At 38.9% G+C, this 20,996-nt stretch overlaps 1 protein-coding gene across 2 annotated transcripts in view; it reads left to right on the top strand.

The window, feature by feature from the left end:
- Window positions 1-20,996, top strand: part of Lrrc7 (leucine rich repeat containing 7) — a 364,429-nt gene that overhangs the window by 120,545 nt on the left and 222,888 nt on the right. For both annotated transcript variants that reach the window (XM_059266515.1, XM_059266514.1), the window contains exons 3-4: window positions 1,827-1,944; window positions 17,688-17,766. In XM_059266515.1, coding sequence (XP_059122498.1) covers window positions 1,827-1,944; window positions 17,688-17,766 — 197 coding nt within the window. The remainder of the gene's footprint in view (window positions 1-1,826; window positions 1,945-17,687; window positions 17,767-20,996) is intronic.

Here is a 20,996-nt window from a genome sequence, read left to right as displayed (position 1 = left end):
ATCTGGAAAAAGGATAGCCCTCAAAAATAACTTACCCTTTATTGTGTGGTACATTCCAAATAACAAAAACATTAGTAGAAAAAAGCTGTGAGACTTAGAATTGATATAACATCTTTCACTCTCTCAAGTCTCAAATTGTATGGCTTAGCATCCCTTCTCTACAGGCAAGAGAACTGCTGAGTTCAGTGATAAAACTGCAATAAGCATCAGGATTGACCAGACACTGATATGGGGTCAGTGCCTGATCTTGCTTGGATTCTCCCCGGTAGAGCATGTAAAGGAGTTTCCTTTTTTAAAAATTTGTATGTCACTTCATTCAAAATTGAAGAATACTAGTACTTCTGCTAAATCTTGAGTGCACTTGAGAAGTTAGTTGTTATAATAAGACTTAAAAGACTGTATTTTAAAAATCTTTAGTTTTAACATTCATAAAATGGTTGTAGTGATCAGCAGAAAGAGTGGTTAGTAAGTCTTACCCAAATCAATGATGAGATAATTGACTGTGAAGCTGTAATTAACCACATCACATGTTCATACAGTACATCACTGTCTTACTAGATAGCACACACTGGAAGGGAGTTGATAGTAAATTCTAGGACTATAACCATATGTTTCCTATTTGGTTAGGTGGAATGTCTTTCAAAGAATCCATTAAATGTCTCTTTCAAAGATTTATAAAAAGAGGAAGTCCATTTCTATATAGGATGCTGAAAAAAGTAATTCTGACGTCATGTCAAGTAGCAAATAATCTTTATAAAGAACCCAAGATGACTAACCCAAAGTAAGAGACTTCATATTTCCTCTTATGTAAGAAGTCATATGATCTCCTTTTTTAAAAGCTAATGGGTTAAGAAATAATGGCCGTATGCTGCATTGTTTTTTCCTATAAATAAGGAATTATGTGTAGGAAGAAATGGTAGTTAAATATACTGTTGGCCAACTACATAGTCATGATTACCAGACTTCATCTGTGGAAGTTCAGCAAAGCAGAATTAGAAATGTCAGAAAGGATCTCATTAAGATAATTCTTTTAGAAATGAATAAAAAATTCTCTTCCAACTGTTCATGTCTTTAGTAGTCAAGATGAGTTGAACAGAGTTTTTAAAAAAAATTAGAGTTGTTTTTCAGCGTAGTACTGGAAACACCTATATGAAATCACCCAAATTGATGTCTTGCAGAAAATGCAGGCTGCCTTACCCCATTGCTATACTTGTCAAGTAGATCAAGAAACAACCTCTGAAACACACTCCAACCCACCAGTGGTTTCAACAATGCTAGGTTCCAGAACCAATTGTAGCACTTGGTACTCTTTCACCTAGTACTTTGGAATGATAGAACTGTGAAATGAGCCTGATTGAATTTTCATCCTATGTTTCATCTACTAATGATTTATGAGGCACTGCAAGGGGACACAAAAGATTGTATTCTGATGTGCCACAGCTCTTGATAACATACAAGTATTTATTCAGAATGAAGAAATGGAAATAAGACTTTTGAAATCTAATACAACAGCAAAATAAAGAGAGCTAAGGTGATTCCTTTAGCTGTGAGAATGCAGAGGGTAACTCCTAGGCTTTTGTCTGCCTGGTTTTTATTTTGTTCTGTTTTGTTTATCTGTGTATTGGAAAAAACATCGAGGCACTAACAGCTGAATGGGTTGTGAAGCTGTTCCAATTTGAGTGTGGAAGAAAGTGAGGCTTTATTAGCGGTTATTTTACTGTCACTGTTAAAAAAAAATGGTTACTTCAAATTTGCTACTGAGTTTAGGTATGAGTGAGTCTAATAAAACTGTGACCTAACTAGTGAGTTGTTCTTTTCTGTTACAGCAATTGTTCAACTGTCAAGCTCTGCGGAAACTAAGCATTCCTGATAATGACCTCTCAAGTCTGCCGACCTCTATTGCTAGCCTAGTTAATCTGAAAGAACTCGACATCAGTAAAAATGGTAAGATAAGAATCTCTAAACACCTTCATATCATTTTACTGAAAATGTCTTCTAATTTTTTTCTTAGTGAGTAGTAACTTTTTCTTTGACTTTATTTAAGTGCTATTTAAGAGTTAAATTGTAAGTCATACTTGAAAGATAACAAAACTCTCCGTTTCTTCTCACAGTATGGCTGACTTCCCCAGATCTTATTCCTTTTTGGATTTAGATATACACTCTAACTCTCTAAACTATTCCTCATCTTCTGCTAGGTTTAGTCCTCATTTTCAGAGTATTACCTACTCAATGAGCTCTGTTTTCTTCCTTGAAACAATCCTCCCATTTGCTTCCCTGGGTTCCACTGTCCCCTTGGCACTCACCTCTGCACAGAATCCACTTATTCACCAGGGTTATTGGCTTTCTTCTCCTGACCCAGATCGCAAACTCTATCAGATGGCAAGAGGGGCATTACTGTTTTGGCTACTGACACATTCCAAATGCCTTGAGCAGAGCCTGGAAAACTATCAGGGCTCAGTCATATCTGTTGTATTTTGAGCCAAATTCATGCACTTGGTGATTTTGTTGACACTAGTGCTAATATTGATGTTCATGTTGATATTTTCTCTGAGGGTTTCCTGGAGGAACCTAGGCTTTCAGACCGTCTCAGGTGTTCTAATTCATTCAGTAGGACCTCATTCCTTTCCAAATGACTTCAGCTTCCTGTTTTATTAGAATCAAAGATCTAGCCCAAAGGATTGTGATCAGGTAATTTGTGGATGCAAAGCACAGCCCTACCATCATTAAGTTCTCAAGTGAAAAATGTGTCCATGGTCACATACAAATAGTGCAATGGTTACTCTACTCAGTATTGTTGGTGCCAAGGGGACAGGCATGAAAAAAGCAAGTCCTCCCTCACAAAACTTGTATCTAAGACAATGATTTAGATATTTAAATAAGTAGCTATGGAAGATTGAGTAAATGTTTGTGTGTAAAGCTACATTCAACATGAAGGCCACCCTTAGGATGAGGATGGATGCATTCTCAATAAATATTTACTGAATGAATTCATGATTAAATGGTTGAGAGTCATCATTAAGTTTACAGTGTCACTGGCAAGATAAGACAGGTACCCACAAATAATCAGTACTCTCTAAGTGCTTGATCACATGCATTCTTAGAGAATGGGAAGACTAACTAAGACTATTCTATTAATAGAAAAGGGTTCAAATTACAAATTTAGCTTGAAAGAGACAATCTATGTGTCAACTAGGCACTTAAACAATCTTCCACACTAAGCTACCTGGCTACTCAGGGGTTTTTCATGAAGACAATCCAAGAAAGACTTACAGATCTGGAGAAAGAATAGCAACCAGATTTAGACCCATGAAGAGGGGCCTCATATCCACTTTTGTTTTTGTAAGAATATATTTACTGGAGGTGAAAAGATGGCATTTAAGAAAATATACATTTCTTCCTGAAAACCTAATTTCAGTTTCCAGAACCCACATCAGGTGACTCACAACTGCTTGTAACTGAAGCTCCAAGGGACTCTCATCTGGCCTCTGTGAGCATCGCATAGACATGGCATACATACACAAATAAAATGAATGTTTATAAAATAATAGATTTATAGAGATTTCCCTATGTGTTATTACTATCAAAATGCTTATGTGCATTTATATTTCAAATTCTACTTTCAAATTATAGTTCTAAGAAATGTAATATGGCTAATACCACATCTGGCCTTTGGGCAGGTTTAATAGACAGTACAAGTAAATTAAAACTTACCTTATTTTTAAAGATGATGAGACAACATACCACCATATATAAACCTGAAGTTCCTGAGAAGCAACCTTACTGAGAGCACATAATAATTTTCAGTGTTTTTTTTACACTAAAAATTACAAATTTCCCTTACTTTCCCGAGAAGGAAGTCTATGGGCATCTTTAGAAGACGTTCAATCTATTACTTGGCTTTACCTCCATATCCTGGAAACGTTTACACAAAATGGCATGCAAGAGATGTCAGGCCACTGAAGGGCGCACATTGGATTGCAAAGGTGTGAGCTGACAATGCCCAGACCACAGCTGGCAATCACACAAACAGCTCTTCAGAATGTTATAGCTGGAAGCTGTCCCCGTGTGCTGTGACAAGGACCTGGGCAGTTACTCAAAGGAGATTAATTCATCTTTCAGGAATCTGTCAAGTGAAGAAAGAACAGGAGCCTGAAAAAAGTGTAGCGTCAGCACTTCAGTTGGTAGTTGAAATAGTCCTTCCAGGCGGGGAGAGATCACAGCAGAGCAGGAGCACAGGGATAGAACATAGGTTGATAGATCCCTGCAAGGACCTGTCAATCTGAGCAAAAACTTGAGTGAAATATGTTTGGATTAGATGAGAGAATCTTTAATACATGAACTCACTGAGTCTAAAGCTGCTTTTGACCATTCATTTAGACCCTAATCTTACTTCTTGTCACATCACTCTTAGTCATCAAAATGGCATCAAGCTGGACCCTGGTGACATAGGAGTTATACAATTTCCTCAGCCCAGGTTCTTTCCTCTCTAGCTGAATGCTATAATCTCAACAGAGCCCTCTGCACATTTAAAAAAAATCCCCAAGGGGGAATGCATGGATCTCCCTGGGAAGGGGAAATAGAAAAGATCTAGAATATGGACTGGGAGCAGGTAGAGATGAGAATTTGGGGGATTGTGTTAGGGGGTAGATGGAGGAGAGTACTGAAAGACATGACTGGAGGGGGCGTGCATTTCAGGGTCAGGTAGAAACCTGGTGCAATCCAGTCATCCTTGTTCCACATCTAGTATCCTCCTATGAGTGAGTACATACCATGTTGGTCTTTCTGAGTCTGGGATACCTCACTCAGGATGATTTTTTCTAGATCCATCCATTTGCCTGCAAACCTCATGATGTCATTGTTTTTCTCTGCTAAGTAGTATTCCATTGTGTATATGTACCACATTTTATTTATCCATTCTTCAGTTGAAGGTCATCTAGGTTGTTTCCAGGTTCTGGCTATTACAAACAATGCTGATATGAACATAGCTGAAAAAGTGCTCTTGTGGTATGATTGAGCATTCCTTGGGTATATGCCCAAGAGTGGTATAGCTGAATCTTGGGGGAGATGGATTCCCAATTTTCTAAGAAAGCGCCATATTGATTTCCAAAGTGGTTGTACAAGCTTGCATTCCCATCAGCAGTGGAGGAGAGTTCTCCTAGCTCCACATCCTCTCCAGCATAAGGTGTCTTCAGTGTTTTTGATCTTAGCCACTAGATGTGGAACAAGGATGACTGGACTGCTACTCACATCACCAGGGAGGCTACCTGGAAAACAGGCCCCAGAAAGACACGGGGATCACCCAATGACGGAGAAATGGATGAGATCTACATGAACAGCCTGGACATGAGTGGGGGTAATGAAGGGAGAGGGTCGAGGGAAAGAGAGCTTGGGGGAGCGAGAGATCCCAGCTGGATCAACAACAGAGAGGGAGAATAAGGAATAGGAGACCATGGTAAATGAAGACCACATGAGACTAGGAAGAAGCAAAGTGCTAGAGAGGCCCACAGAAATCCACAAAGATACCCCCACAACAGACTGCTGGCAATGGTCGAGAGACAGCTCGAACTGACCTACTCTGGTGATGGGATAGCCAAACACCCTAATTGTCGTGCTAGAAACCCCATCCAACGACTGAGGGATCTGGATGCAGAGATCCATGGCTAGGCCCCAGGTGGAGCTCTGGGAGTCCAATTAGCGAGAAAGAGGAGGGTTTTTATGAGCGAGAATTGTTGAGATCAAGGTTGGATAAAGCACAGGGACAAATAGCCAAACGAATGGAAACACATGAATTATGAACCAATGGCTGAGGGGTCCCCAACTGGATCAGGCCCTCTGAATGGGTGAGACAGTTGATTGGCTTGATCTGTTTGGGAGGCATCCAGGCAGTGGGACCTGGTCCTGTGCTCATTGCATGAGTTGGCTGTTTGAAACCTGGGGCTTATGCAGGGATGTTTGGCTCGGCCTGGGAGGAGGGGACTGGACCTGCCTGGACTGAGTCTACCAGGTTGATCTCAGTCCGCAGGGGAGGCTTTGCCCTGGAGGAGGTGGGAATTGGGGGTGGGCTGAGGAGAAGGTGAGGGGAGTGGGAGGGGGAAGAACAAGGGAATCCGTGGCTGATATGTAGAACTGAATTGTATTGCAAAATAAAAAATAAATAAATAAATAAGAAAAAAAAAAAGAAACCTGGTGCAAGGGAAACTCCCAGGAATTTACAAGAATGACCCCAGCTAAGACTCATAGCCTGATTGGTGACTACCACAATTGTCATCAGAGAGCCGTCATCCAGTAACTGATCCATCAGATGCAGAGACCCACAGCTAAACATTAGGCCAAGCTATGGGAATCCCTTAAAGAAAGGGAGGAAGGATTGTAGGAGCCAGAGGGGTCAAGAACATCATAAGAAAACCCATAGAAACTAAATAACCGATCTGGCTCATAGGAACTCGTAGAGTCTGAACCAACAATCAGGGAGCCTGCATGGGACCAACCTAGGCCCTCCATATATCTGTGACAGTTATACAGCTTGGTTTACCTATGGGGCTCCTAACAATGGGAGCAGGGGCTGTCCCTAGAGTTTTGGTTGGCTCTTGGGAACCTATTCTTCATCCTGGATTGCCTTGCCCAGCTTTAATACAAGGGGAGGTGCTTAGTCTTACTGAAACTTGATATGTCATGCTTTGTTTATACCCATTGGAGGCCTGCCCCTTCCTGAAAAAAACAGTGGAGGAGTGGATGGGGGGCGTGGAGGGGAGGGGAGGGAGGGAATGGGAGGAGAAGAAGGAGGGGAAACTGTGGTCAGGATGTAACATTAATTAAATAAATAAATAGTAAGAGGAAAGAAGGAAGGAAGGAAGGAAGGAAGGAAGAAAGGAAGGAAGGGAGGAAGGAAGGAAGGAAGGAAAGAGGGAAGGAAGGAAGGCAAGCTGGTTGGTTAAAGAGTACAAAGAGGCCAGGAGTAATAATGGAAATAAGCTGTGTTTAAAAATTCTCACCAAAATAACATTCCAAGTATACCTGCATCACATACACACACACACACACACACACACACACACACACACACACACACACACTCATATACACATACTACACACATACACAGAAGAAGATATTTCAAATGGTGTGTATTATGAAATTTTCCTTCCATCTAAACAAATTAAAGTAATTATTGCATAGTATAGTTGTCTGTTTTGTGGTAACTTTTGCCTTGTAAATGGTTTTGAACTGATGTCACCTTTTCCCGTGGGGAGGTGACATTGACACTGGAGATCCAGCCTGGGGCTTTGTACATGCTAACTAGGCATTACTTTTCATTTTTAATTTTTCTATGTGTGGTATGTTATATAATCTTTGAATTCAGAGACTGTCTTGCTCACTTTTCTATTTGGAGTTATGAGCACAATGTTGAAGCCATCTTGTTACATTTGGGCAGGTAAATAACATTTAATCATATTAAAAAGTACAATGGTATTTATGTGATATTACATTAGAGACTTCTCATAAAATCCCACCTGGCACACTGAGAACTTCTAAATGTTTTAACTGAGTGCTGGAAAATACAGAAAAGGACTGAGAGTCAAAAAAGGGGAAAGAGATCATGAAACTCTATTCACAAGCACCTCAAACATGATACATTTAAAACCAAACACTTCACCACCCAAATGTATTCTCCAGACTTCTGCTTATATTACTGTGATCCACAGAGACAATCAATGAAAGGATTTATTCTCAATTTCCATTTCATGTCCACTCAGTTACCATGTCTGCTGTGCCTATGTCTGTGGAAAGACCACTTCATACTCTGGGTTCCCGCTGTTGTGGTTCACTTCTGTCTCTGGTCTGTGCTACCCACTTAAACAGCCTCCTAATTGTGCTCATCCAATCACTGCCAAACTGATCCTGCACTTGTTGGCTCTAGAAGCCACCTAAATTGCCAGCATGGCTATTTTTCTTTCCACCTAAGGTGCTGTACTCAATCTAGGACAAAGTGTCTCCACAGCTGACCTAATAACACTTACATTCCAGTGCCACTCTAACCACAGGTGACTGGCAATTTCTTTTATCTTTATGGTATGGGTACAAGAAAGCTTCCTCAAACATTTAATAGAGTTTCATGATCTCTTTCCCTCTTCTTGTATTACTTCCTGTTGTTCAAATCTTAGATGGTCTTTTAATAAAAAGCCCAGAACCAGATATCAGGGTGAAATCTGAAAGATCAGAGAAGCAGAACAGCCAGCCACTAGTTCTTGCCTCTATGAAGTCCTCAGCCTAAAGAGAGTGAGTGTAGCTGAAGTTTTCTCCAGTCCTGCCTGGCCCACGGTCAGGACAAATCTCTCTCACCCACCAGTCCCACAGCCACTCAGACCCCCAACGGAGTAAACACATAGAGACTTATATTGCTTACAAACTGTATGGCCGTGGCAGGCTTCTTGTTATCTAGTTCTTCTATCTTAAATTAACCCATTTCTATAAATCTATACCTTGCCACATGGCTCATGGCTTACCAGTATTTTACATGTTGGTACTCAGTGCAGCGGCTGGCAGCATCTCCTGTCTCAGCCTTCCTGTTCCCAGAATTCTCTTCTCTGCTTGTCCCACCTATAATTCCTGCCTGGCTACCAGCCAATCAGCATTTTATTTATACAGAGGGATATTCACAGCAAGTGAGTTCCTACTTTCTCATGCCTTATGTACCTTTCTCTGCCCTGCCATATTACTTCCTGGGATTAAAGGCATGTGCTTCCCAAGCAAAGACATGAGATCTCAAGTGCTGGGATCTAAGGTGTGTGCCACCACTGCCTGGCTCTGTCGTCTGAGCCTCAGGCAAGTTTATTAGGGTGCACAATATATCACCACAACTTCCTCTGCATAAATCACTTTCCATGCCTTTTTCATCTGGCTCACTTTCACTCTATTCAATATGCAAATGCCATTGTTTCTGTGAAGACTCTGAATTTCTAAATTAAGTCGAGAGTTTGACCTCTCTGTACTAACATATCTTTCATGTTCCTTCTGACATTATTTCATTAAAAACAGTAACGGTAATTAACGGTATTAAAACATTATGTGGTTTTAAGTTTTAAGCTAGTGAATACTTTTTATGAGGAAAAGAATATCAGATAATGTGTCTATCTAACGTCTAACATTCATTGCAAATATATTCTTTTTAGATGAATAAAACTTCACAGGCACACGTAAACATTTATGACATTTATGACCATCACTTCACCTTTCTTGCTGTCAGAATTAAGGTTTAAATTTTCAACAAAGTACTACCACATTTTATTGGTTATTCTTCAAAGGATTCTTAATTATTTTTATATTATTTTTGTGTATGAGTGTTTTGTCTATATGTATATCTGTGTGCCATGTACATGCAGTACCCAGAGAGACCAGAAAAGAGCATCAGGTCCCCTGAACCTAGATTTATAGATGGTTGTGATGAGTGGCCATATGGGTAACGGGAATTGAACCCAGCTCCTCTAGAAGAACAGTCAGGGCTCTTTGCCACTGAATCATATCTCCAGACCCCTATTCTTCAAGTTTGTTCATGTTGCCCTTCTGAATCTACTTCTTGAAGGTTGAACAACTTGCTTTAGTTGTCTCAGCAGAAGAGCTCGTGTTTCTATTGCTTCTCATCTATTAATTGGCAGCTCATCAGATGGACATACTGGAGTGCTCTTACTTAATATTTCCCTAATAGCAAACATTTTGTACTTTTTATTATTCAGGTCAAATTGTCTTTTTTCTCTACAAATTGTCTTTTATGATCTACTTTTATTTTGAGTTGTCTTTTAGGTTCTGGATGACTTGAGATTCATTTCTTTGAACACTAGTTTCCTCTTCCTTGTATGATCAGCAAAGATTATTTCCCAGTCTGTCGCATGTCTTCCAAAATTGTTTGAAAAGCCATTTTTCATAAAGAAGTTGTTAAATTTAATGTGTAAGCTTCAACCTTCTCTCCTTTGTGTTGTGTGTCATGATTTTGTGTTGAAGATCCTCTTCCATACTTTGATGTCACAGATACTTCTTAAACAATTGGTTTTCTTTTCATATATAGGTCTTTACTTAGTTTGAAACTTATTTTTGAGACTACAAATAGCCAAAATTCATCTTTTCTCATATGAATGGATGGTGAATTATTCTAAGAATATTCAGCAGCCTGTCCTCTCCCCATGATGGTGAACAGTCTCCCCAGTGACACTCAGCATCTTGTCCCCCACTGACTGTGAACAGTCTCCCCAGTGACACTCAGCAGCTTGTCCCCCACTGACTGTGAACAGTCTCCCCAGTGACACTCAGCAGCTTGTCCTCTCCCCACTGACTGTGAACAGTCTCCCCAGTGACACTCAGCAGCTTGTCCTCTCCCCACTGACTGTGAACAGTCTCCCCAGTGACACTCAGCAGCTTGTCCCCCCACTGACTATGAACAGTCTCCCCAGTGACACTCAGCAGCTTGTCCTCTCCCCACTGACTGTGAACAGTCTCCCCAGTGACACTCAGCAGCTTGTCCCTCCACTGACTGTGAACAGTCTCCCCAGTGACACTCAGCAGCTTGTCCCCCTCTGACTGTGAACAGTCTCCCCAGTGACACTCAGCAGCTTGTCCCCCTCTGACTGTGAACAGTCTCCCCAGTGACACTCAGCAGCCTGTCCTCCCACTGACTGTGAACAGTCTCCCCAGTGACACTCAGCAGCCTGTCCTCTCCCCACTGACTGTGAACAGTCTCCCCAGTGACACTCAGCAGCTTGTCCTCTCCCCACTGACTGTGAACAGTCTGCCCAGTGACACTCAGCAGCCTGTCCCTCCACTGACTGTGAACAGTCTCCCCAGTGACACTCAGCAGCCTGTCCTCTCCCCACTGACTGTGAACAGTCTCCCCAGTGACACTCAGCAGCTTGTCCTCTCCCCACTGACTGTGAACAGTCTCCCCAGTGACACTCAGCAGCTTGTCCCCCCACTGACTGTGAACAGTCTCCCCAGTGACACTCAGCAGCCTGTCCTCCCACTGACTGTGAACAGTCTCCCCAGTGACACTCAGCAGCCTGTCCTCCCACTGACTGTGTACAGTCTCAGCCTCTTTCAGCTTGCTGAACTGTTCCACCTAGTTGAGACCTGTTCTCATCATTACAGTGTCTTATTGAGTTTCACTATCTAAATGTTCCTATCCTCACTTCTTTTTTTCATTTTAGGTGTCTTGATATGCTCAGAAAGCGTGAGATGTTTCAAAAATCAAGAAGAAATGAGTTCAAATGTTTTCACCAATGAAATGATAAATGGTTGAGGAGATGGGTGGGTGGAAACTAGTGTCAGCATTGCCCAGCGCAAACATGCATCAAAGTATCACAGAATTCCCTGTCAGATGTGAAGTTTTTATGTTCTCATCTTTCAGTTAAAAGATAAATTTTAAAAGACCCCACTACATAGAATATTTACCTACATGGTATAAACAAAATACCCAGTTAACTGGAAAGCAATAAACTGGAAAATGAGGTTCCAGCTTCTTGTTGTCAATAAAAATCATTCTTTTTTTTCTTAAAAATAAGTTCATTAGCCTTGACCTTCTAAAGAAGTTTTGGATAATTATAGTATAGTCATTTGTATAGCCAGAGATAAATAAAAACATGCCCATGCTTTTTGTGAACCCACTTTCCTTTCTCAGCAATTATTTTTCTCTAATTATATGCAGTGACACAAGGGAAACATGCCACTGTCCATAACAATGGATCTTCCATCTGTTACCCTCTGTGCTGGCTAGTTTAATGTCAGTTTGACACAAGTTAGCATTACCTGAAAGGAGAAACCTCAATTGAGAAAATACCTCCACACGACCCAGATGTAGGGCATTTCCTTAATTAGTTCTTGATGGAAGAGGGCCCAGCCCATTGTGAGTGGTGCCATCCTTGGGCTGATGGACCTGGGTTTTATAAGAAAACAGGCTGAGTAAGCAGCACCCCTCCATGGCCTCTGCAACAGCTCCTGCCTCCAGGTTCCTGCCCTGTTTGAATTCCTGTCCTGACTTCCTTCAGTGATGGACTACAACATGGAAGTATAAGCCAAATAAACTCTTTCCTCCCCAACTTGCTTTTGGTCAAGGTGTTTGATCACAGCAACAGAAACCCATCTAAGACACCCTCACATCTGAAATCAATAGTGAAATAAAATCTATGTGAATCAGAGATGAATGCCTTTCATGATATTGTGATATCTGGATAAATAGTCTAAGTCTGCTTGTAGCTGATGCATGGCCATAGTAGAGTAAACTGTTTTAAACAGTAAAGTTAGATAATGAATGATCAGGTTTAATTAGTCAGTGATTTCATTTCAAGTTTGATTGTTGATTTGTCATAGCATCTTAGAGAAGATGACACCATACCATAAGGACTTTAATGAAAATGAATTAATTTGAAAGTGTTTCCTAATTCTCCAGCAATTAAGCCATTGTTTTGCTCTCATCCTCTAGAACTTATTTCTATACATGAATGAATGTGAGCAGCACCATGGTGGGCAAAATCACTATTGTTAGTTATAATGAGAGGCAATCATAGTTGAGGGGTTATTATGTGTGATAGTGATGGGCCAATTATTCCACCCCCTTTCCAAAGCACTCATGAAACACTGGACAAATCACACTCCCCATCTGCAGGAAGAAAGGGAATCTTTCTGTTCCAGACTCACAGGAGGAAGAAGTTAACAGATTTTTAAAATCTTTAAACCTTTGAGGATATTGGAAGAGAAAGAGAAACTCTGGTTGTCTGTGCTGTACATTCTCAGGGAAGTTACCTGGGGATGTTTTGTATGGGTTAGGGAGAAAATGGTAATGTGATCATGCACTAACTGTGCTCATGGCTACCCTGCCCTATAAAATTCCTTACTTCAATACCATTACTAAATAACTTACTAAAAATCACTATCTGTTACACCTTAGGTCTACTTTCCCTATCTTTAGAATTTCTTCTGTCCATGATGGTTCAAATAAACTCAAAGTCTTTTGCTCCATTAAATAACTTCATGACAATGAAAACAAAACAAATCTGCTACTCTGGTCACCTCCCAGCACCAGGCCTTTTAACTCTGGTGTCTTCATAGAGACAAGAAGCCTGAAACACACCAGCAACACTCAGACAGTTTGTGCAACTAATACAAGGAAGAAGAGTGCCATCCCTCACCCTCTGAAGTCCTCTCAGAGTCCTGTCAGCGGGGTCAGGCTTCCCAGTGTCACTGCGGGACCTTTTCAAAATATATGATTAATGAATTCTATATGGTCCATAAATCCTTACAGACAATTTGAAGAGAATGAAATTGAGCTTGTATGAGCCATTTTCCGTCTTCACTACCATGTAGTACCCTTCATCCATTGTGATAAGGAGCTGAACCTCACACTGTCCTCAGAGCCGCAGCACCTTCTATCAAAATATAGGTAGATGGAATGCCCAGTGAAGGAGCCTAGTGAAAATAAAGGGAGAATTGAAACATTAAATACAAAATAATATTAAGGAGAACATTTCGTGAAATTCTCACTCAAAATCTCTGTTATTAAAGTAAAGAAAAGGAACACAGAATCATTGTCAATCACTGCATTTGGACTAAGTCACAAGTATTCCTCTATGAATACACTATAAGTCAAGGTCATAAAAACTATGGAATTTTCTCAAGATATGTCCCTAAGGAAAATTCAGTTATGTGGCTGTATCCAAATACTAATAACTTCACAAGTATTTGGTTTTCTATGTAATGCTACTGAGGCAGGCAGGCTCTCACAAATACCTCCCAGGATGTGGTTGCTGAGTCTCTCTTTCTTTTCCCTGGGGGTAGAATGCAATGCATCACCCAGATGCTTCCCCATTCACTAAATCAGCAGTTACGCTTTCACTTTGACCTTGCAGAATGCTGTAAACTGTCCTCAAACTTCTCCTTGCCAGTCCTTACTTACCCTATAGACTGTTGCACTATATACCACATATCCTTAGTAACTTTCTGTAGAGACTAAGACATAAAGTAAAATTAACATGTACCTTCCTATATGTCAAAATTTTAAATTTGTTACAGTCATAATTATTGCAAAATAGTTCCTATCTAATTATCTTCTGTAAACAACTCTAATTGGACAATTTAAGTTTGCTGTGCTCACATGAGCTCATCCATGTTGCAGAACTGACTGTTTTTACAAGAGTAAAGAGGTTTGTCTACATCATGCAGGACTGGTTAGTGGGAAGAGTGCTGGAGACACTCTGTAGTCCTGTCACCTCTGCTCTAAAGAGACAATAGTTCTAATTTCTTCTTGCTGACACACTTAAGAAAGTAGGTTTGCATCAGATTCCATGCATATTGCCCTGTTTTAAGTACTACATTGCTGAATATATATAGCTAGAAATTATAAAATCCTAGATTTTATGAGTGTTTCTCAGAATAGGCAAACATGACAGTATTTGAGATATCCTGATTTCAAATCCTGCCCAGCCATTGAGTCTTACTGGCTTTGTTAGTCATTTTTTAAAAATTCTTGAGAATGAAGTAAAGTGTGTATAGCATCTTTCTCTGTGCATTTCATCTTTTAATCATCAGAGTCTAACTCAACTTGCTCAGCATGCAAGTAACCTGCCTGTTCTCAAAATAAAAACAATAATTTCAAAGATTAGTAATAATCAAAATATAGGTGAAAAGTTTTATTAGCTATGTTTCTGTTGTTTTATTATATAAGATACATAATTGTAGGTTTTTTCCTAGCATTTAGCACTTATACCACAGTGTAAACTATTTGATGTATTTGTGCAGTTCAGAGAACAAAAGCATTCAGTATATATCAACCATACTTATGAATATTCATTTGTGCAAAAATTTATAAGCAAGAAATGTTTCATGCAAATTTGAAGGGGCACTCAATCATTTAAATTTGGCATTTACAAAGTCTGTTGTATTTTTTTGTTTGAAAAGAGATAATTATCCTTTTCATCTTAATTTAGGTAATTAAAATCTACATCCTCCATACCAAAATCAAGTGTTTCTTTCCATGTCTGAAATCTATTTTAGTTCCATGCTTCAAGTTATTGATGTAAAATATAATTTAGAGACAATTTAACAAACACTTGCAAAGTTGTCATTGTTTTTCTAGGTAGATCCTAGGAAATTAAACATTAATTAATCCCAGTGTCTGACTACATCATGGTCTTCCTACTCCTTGCTAAAACACAGTATATACTTACATTTACATATATACATTTATTATATGCATTCACCTGATAAAATATAAGCTTCAAAAATAAAAAGAATCCCCTGTATTTCCTATCTTTTCCGCCATCTGTCTCCTCAAAGTTCAGCACTTCCCAACATAGAATAAGCACTCAGGAAAACCTGTTAAATTCGTGAATGTTCCCCTTCTTCAGGAACCTAAATAAAAATATATTAAAAGAAAAATAGCAATGTCTTTATCTCATAACCATGCACAGTGGCGTTTTGTTTTGCTGTGCTGTTTTTTCTGTTGTTTTATTTTTTCTAGTCTCATTCAATTTTAGATGCAATATAAGCTACAATAATAGGCATTAAGAAGTAAGGGGCTTAAAGTAGTTGAATAAATCCTCACGCAAATGCTAGAAATTAATTTTCCCTATATAAATAGTATTTTGATCTGTGTTTGGGTAAGAAAATCGTGAAGATGGGCAAAAGTTACAACAAATAAAGCAAACATCAGGAAAGTGAGATGGAAAGACAACTTTCATGTCACAGAAATCTCACAAGGTACGTTTCCCTTTGGGTGGTGTCTATTTATAGGCTCGGGGATCAATGCTCTATTGTTGATAATCTCAGTGTTTAATAATAATGTGACTTTTTCCTGCATTTGGGTTCCAAACTTAACTTCTGTTCAGAAAGAAATGTTTCTTTTCATACTTGGATATATATTTAAAGCCAGTTTTAAAAACACAGATTGACTTCAGAAGCCGTTTTAACATTAAAGAAAGCTGAAAGCTATTTTAACTACAAGCTTAAGAGCCTCTGTAAGGGGCAGGGAGATGATTCAAATATTAAACTCGGAGCTCAGCTCCCCAGCATCAACTTAAAATGCCAGGTGTGGTGGCATGCTGTGATCCTAGCACTGAAGAGGTGGAAATAAGAAGATACCTGAGGTCTTACCAAATAAGTGAGCTTTGGGTTCAATGGCAGACCCTAACTCAAAAAATAAGATGGAGAAAGGTTGAGGAAGATACTCAGTATTAATCTCTGGCTCAATGGTGAGTGTACCCATGCAAATAGGCACGTGTGTGTGTGTGTGTGTGTGTGTGTGTGTGTGTGTCGCATTCACACAAATATAAACCTGGATAGATGATGTGGCTTTTATTTAGATTATCCTGTCTGCCTCAGATAGGAAAACCCAAGTAAAAGCAAAAATTAAACCTCCTAACATGACATTTATCCGTGATTTTCTGTTTCCTCTCTTCATGCCAGGTAGGAATGAAAATTGGTTAATCTCCGATTTCTTTATTATCTTATACATATTGTTTCCTGATAGAAGAATGAACAAGCATGATGGTCAAATGGAGATTGTTTTTTCCTTTTGAGATAGGACTCATGTAGCCCAGTTGGCTTTGAACTACTATGTAGCCAAGGATGACCTTCCTGTCTCCATATCCCGAGTTTGCTGGGTTTGAAGGCATGCATCACTACACCTTGTGTATGTGGTGCTGAGAATCATGCCCAGGACTCCCTGAACTCCAACACTTTGCCAACAGAGCTACAACCCTAGCCCAAAGCAGGAACATTAAAAATGTTCAAGCTTCATATTTTAAAAGCAGGGAGTTTGAAGAACAGAATTAATCAGATGTAGCAACTAAGTAACCTATTGCATCTGTCTTCTTCAAGTAATTAATAATTTGTTAATACAGTTTTGATTAATTCTGTGATGTTAAAAGTTTTGTTTATAAGATGCCTTGAGTTCAGAATGGAGAAATGCTGTTTGCCTTTTTTCAATAATTTTGTGAATACAATCAAGTTAGATTTTGTGGTACATTTACTGAAATGAATACATTGGAGAAGTATCAACATAATGTCCTCAATTGGAGTATAAATTGACTAATGTCATTTGATGTTTGTGAATGGAGAAAACTGCCCATTTTTAAAAGCAAACATACCATTTGCCTATAAAACTTGATGCCCCATGTAATTAGTGACCAGTGAAAGCTCTCATTGTGAAGGCCAGTTCAGCCTGACTCCGAATCCAGCCTACACATAACAAGATTGAATGCCCAGAGATTCCCAGAAGTGAGCTTGGGGTGTTCTTACAAGGGAGCACATACGGTTCCATGATCTCAGCCGAAAAACAGTGGTGGGAGTGTGAAGGTGTAATGCTGTTTTTACAGTCAAAACCTTTGCAAAAAACTGTGTCACCAGGCTACTTTTATTTTCACTCCTGAGAGTTGGTAAAAAAGCCAAATACAGTTGCCCTTATATGCAGTTTCCAGCTATTACTATTCTAAAGTATTATTTAACATTCATTTTTAATTAAGAAAATTGTGTGTATACCTGTCTTTTTGGGTGGCTTAATCATATTCACTTATCATCTCTGCTTGAATGTTTGCCCTACAGGGATCCAAACTTGTGGTTTTAATAGTTTATTCTCACTATAGGAATCAGAGCTTTGACAGCCTTGCTTGGATATCTTCATGAACTCATGTCATTTTTTTCCGACTTTTTAGGTGTACAAGAATTTCCAGAAAACATAAAGTGCTGTAAGTGTTTAACCATTATTGAAGCCAGTGTCAATCCCATTTCTAAGTGAGTATAAGTTATTAAATTTTACTTATATTCTATTTGTACTTACATTGGCTTATAGTACTTAAATAGAACTTTTGTGATAATAGTTTTCAATGTAAAATCAATTGTCTTAGTTAACAGAATGGTAGGAAAGCTACCAAGAGCTCAAAGTTTCATTAAGATGATTAAAAGCATGGTGACTATGAAGGAAAACCCAACTGGCACAGTATAGGATTACTCTGAGATACCATGGCATTGGTTTTCTGTAGTTCTCAGCAGTATTTCATGGATAAGAGTCAAAACCAAGAAAATAGACATTAGTTACAGTCATGGTGAGAAATCAGCATCAAGGACCTGATGGAAATTCAAAACAGAGGAAAGTTTAAAGGTGCCAACAAATGCTTTAATAGTTGAGTGTCCCCATCAAAGAAATTGGGTCTGGCTCCAAATAAGAAGTGCTTGGATCCCAGAAATAGCAGCAAGAGTGAAGGGAAACGCCTAAAGGTATAGTAGATGGAGAAATATGAATGATGAAGATGCTAGCAGAAAAAAAAAAGGTATTTGCGGTTCAAGATCTATTAGTTAAGAAATCTCATGGGAAAAAGAAACTCAACATGTGACTATGTTGCTGACTCAAATTTGTCCTAGAGTGAGAAGTTTGTAGAAAGATGAACAGGTGGGTTTGATAAGTTCTGAACCTGAACATTCAGGTAAAATGGAAACAGACATAAAATCTGGAAAGGCTACTGACATCTTAGTAGTGCCTGGAAAAGGCTGGAGCAGACTGGTCCTGGAATGCAAATGACGGTGTTCAGAGAGCAGTGGCATCTTAATTACATGAAGCTAAGAGTGAAGTCCTCCAGGACTTGGTCCACACGAGTAAAGGAGGCTAGAGTGCTTAGTGGGGGCAATATTTTCAAAAGACACAAAGAGGCTGGTCGGAGTTTTACAGCAGCGGGCACAATAGACTGACTTGAGAAACACTTTGAGGCCCCTAGCAGAAAACTCAATATGACAAACAATGTGATGTGCTTCAAAACCAGAGTTTCTACCTCCAATTAGAATATGGAGGGAAAACAAATCCAGGCCTGGAAAATATTTTCCCAACTCTACACCGAATGGTTTTTCTCAGCATCTCAACATAATGGAGCCACTAGCCTCTCACACCAACACTGCCACACAGTCCAGGTAGATGAAGAGCTGATTTGCTTTGTATATTGTTTGCTATTTGTTTGTTTTCTTTAGTTCCTATATGCTAATATATTGTATTATTCAGTAATCACAGCAAGTCTTTTAGGGTAGAAGCCAGATTAAAAATTACATCACTAAGAATTTAAAAACTAGTTTTATCGTAGCTGCTTCCAAACTCATTTCATATACTTAACATTGTAAAACATTTTAAATTACCTATTTTATCAAAAACATTTAATACATTAACTAGTTTGGGAGTGTATAAAAACACAGTCAATAGAAAAGTAAATTTTAAGTGGTGTGTCCATTTTCAAAATCAGACTTTTTTTAAGTTATTTGAGTAAAATCCCCTCATTTTAGGTGAGCAACTGAGTAGATCTTGAGAGGTGGCTAGTCACTAACTGAAATCAATATAAATCATTTCAACATCCCCCTTCCCTAGCCCAGCTGTCTTTTCCAGAATGCCTTGTGAAAGGTTTGTGTCTGTGTCAGATTGTTTTTATTCATCTTACTGGCTGTCACTTTGTCTACACATCAGTCCCTTTATTGGCAGGAGCATCCCATTGCAGAGAAATCACAGGACTCATAATGAAAGCTGAGATTATTTATTTATGAGTATCGCTGGTAGAAACTGTGTGTAGACATTTGAGAAATTCATGCTCACATGTCATTTATGTTGGTTAAATGCCTGGGATAGTTCAATGGGGAGTGAAGAACTCATATACTTGAGCTTAGAAGAAACAAACAAATTTTTGCAAATGGTGGGTGTTTTTTCACCATCATCCACTATTATAAGTTCTCATTTCTGCAATTTCAGTCAGTCTAATACATGTGCTGTCTCCTTGTGGTTTTAATTTATATTTATAGTGTCCACTCAGCATATTTCTCTGCGTATTAATTAAATATATTGTTTCTTTGGCAGTGATTCAATTTTTTTCTGGACTTTGCCTTGTTAATGCAGAATTATAAGTTATTTTCAGATTCTAAGTGAAGTATGAGTCCCAGTTCTGTGGTTTGTTCCTTCACACCCTTAAATAGCACCCTTCATAGAGAGGCTTTTATGTTTGTATAAAGTCCTGTTTAATAGCATGCATTCTAGCTTCCTGCCTAAGAAACCTTTGCGAAATTCAGAGTCCTGCTCATTTCTCTGAAGCTTTGCTCTGGATCTTTTGTAGCTCAAGGTTTCCTGTTGGCTTATGGTTTGTACAAGAGCTGGCCACTGCATATCAGCAGGGCTTAATGGTCATGAGGCTTTTCTCTGATGTCTGAGTATCCAACTGCTCCCAATCCATTATTAGGAATGGTGCCCACCCTGAATAAGGGCTGCTGGTGCCTTCAACGAAAATTAACTGGTTATATGTATTTGGGTCCATTTGTGCTTTCTGTTATGTTACACCAACCTATATACCTATCTGTACATCATTAACACTCTCTCAATTATTACAGTTGCACTGTAAACCATGAAGCCGGGTAACATGAGCCGTCATTAACTTTCTCCTTTATCATGATCACACAAATTAGCCAATGTCTTTTGCTTTTCTATATAAATTTCACAATCAAATTCCCAGTTTCTTCAAAGATATAAATGTCTTCCAGGATTTTGATGGAGATTACATTGAATAAGTAGGTCAATTTGGCTAGAATTAATATCTCAGAAATATTGAGAAGCTAAACTCTAAAAATGTCTCCAAACCTTTTTCATATCTTTTAAGTTTTCTTTTATCCATTTCTGTAGATTTTTACATGTAAATAATACGTATCTTACTTATTTATTCCCATGAGTTTATTTTTTATGCCATTGTGGACAATTTTATTATTCCATTTGTTTTTGCCATATATATATAAATACAATAGATTTTTATATATTTATGTTATAACCTGTAAAACTAGCTAAACTTTGTCTCTTAATTCTACTGAACTGTTTCTGAACATTTGGGGAGGGGTTCTGTGTAAGCAATCATGTTGTCTGTGAATTTGTCGTTTTTCATCATTTTTATCTACTTGCTAAATATTGACTTTTCTTGCCTTATTTGTCTTGTAGGACCGCTTCTCACATTGAA

Source organism: Peromyscus eremicus, chromosome 6, assembly GCF_949786415.1.
Source record: "Peromyscus eremicus chromosome 6, PerEre_H2_v1, whole genome shotgun sequence".
In the NCBI taxonomy this organism is placed as follows: domain Eukaryota; kingdom Metazoa; phylum Chordata; class Mammalia; order Rodentia; family Cricetidae; genus Peromyscus; species Peromyscus eremicus.
This window is presented reverse-complemented; position numbering and strand designations above follow the sequence as displayed.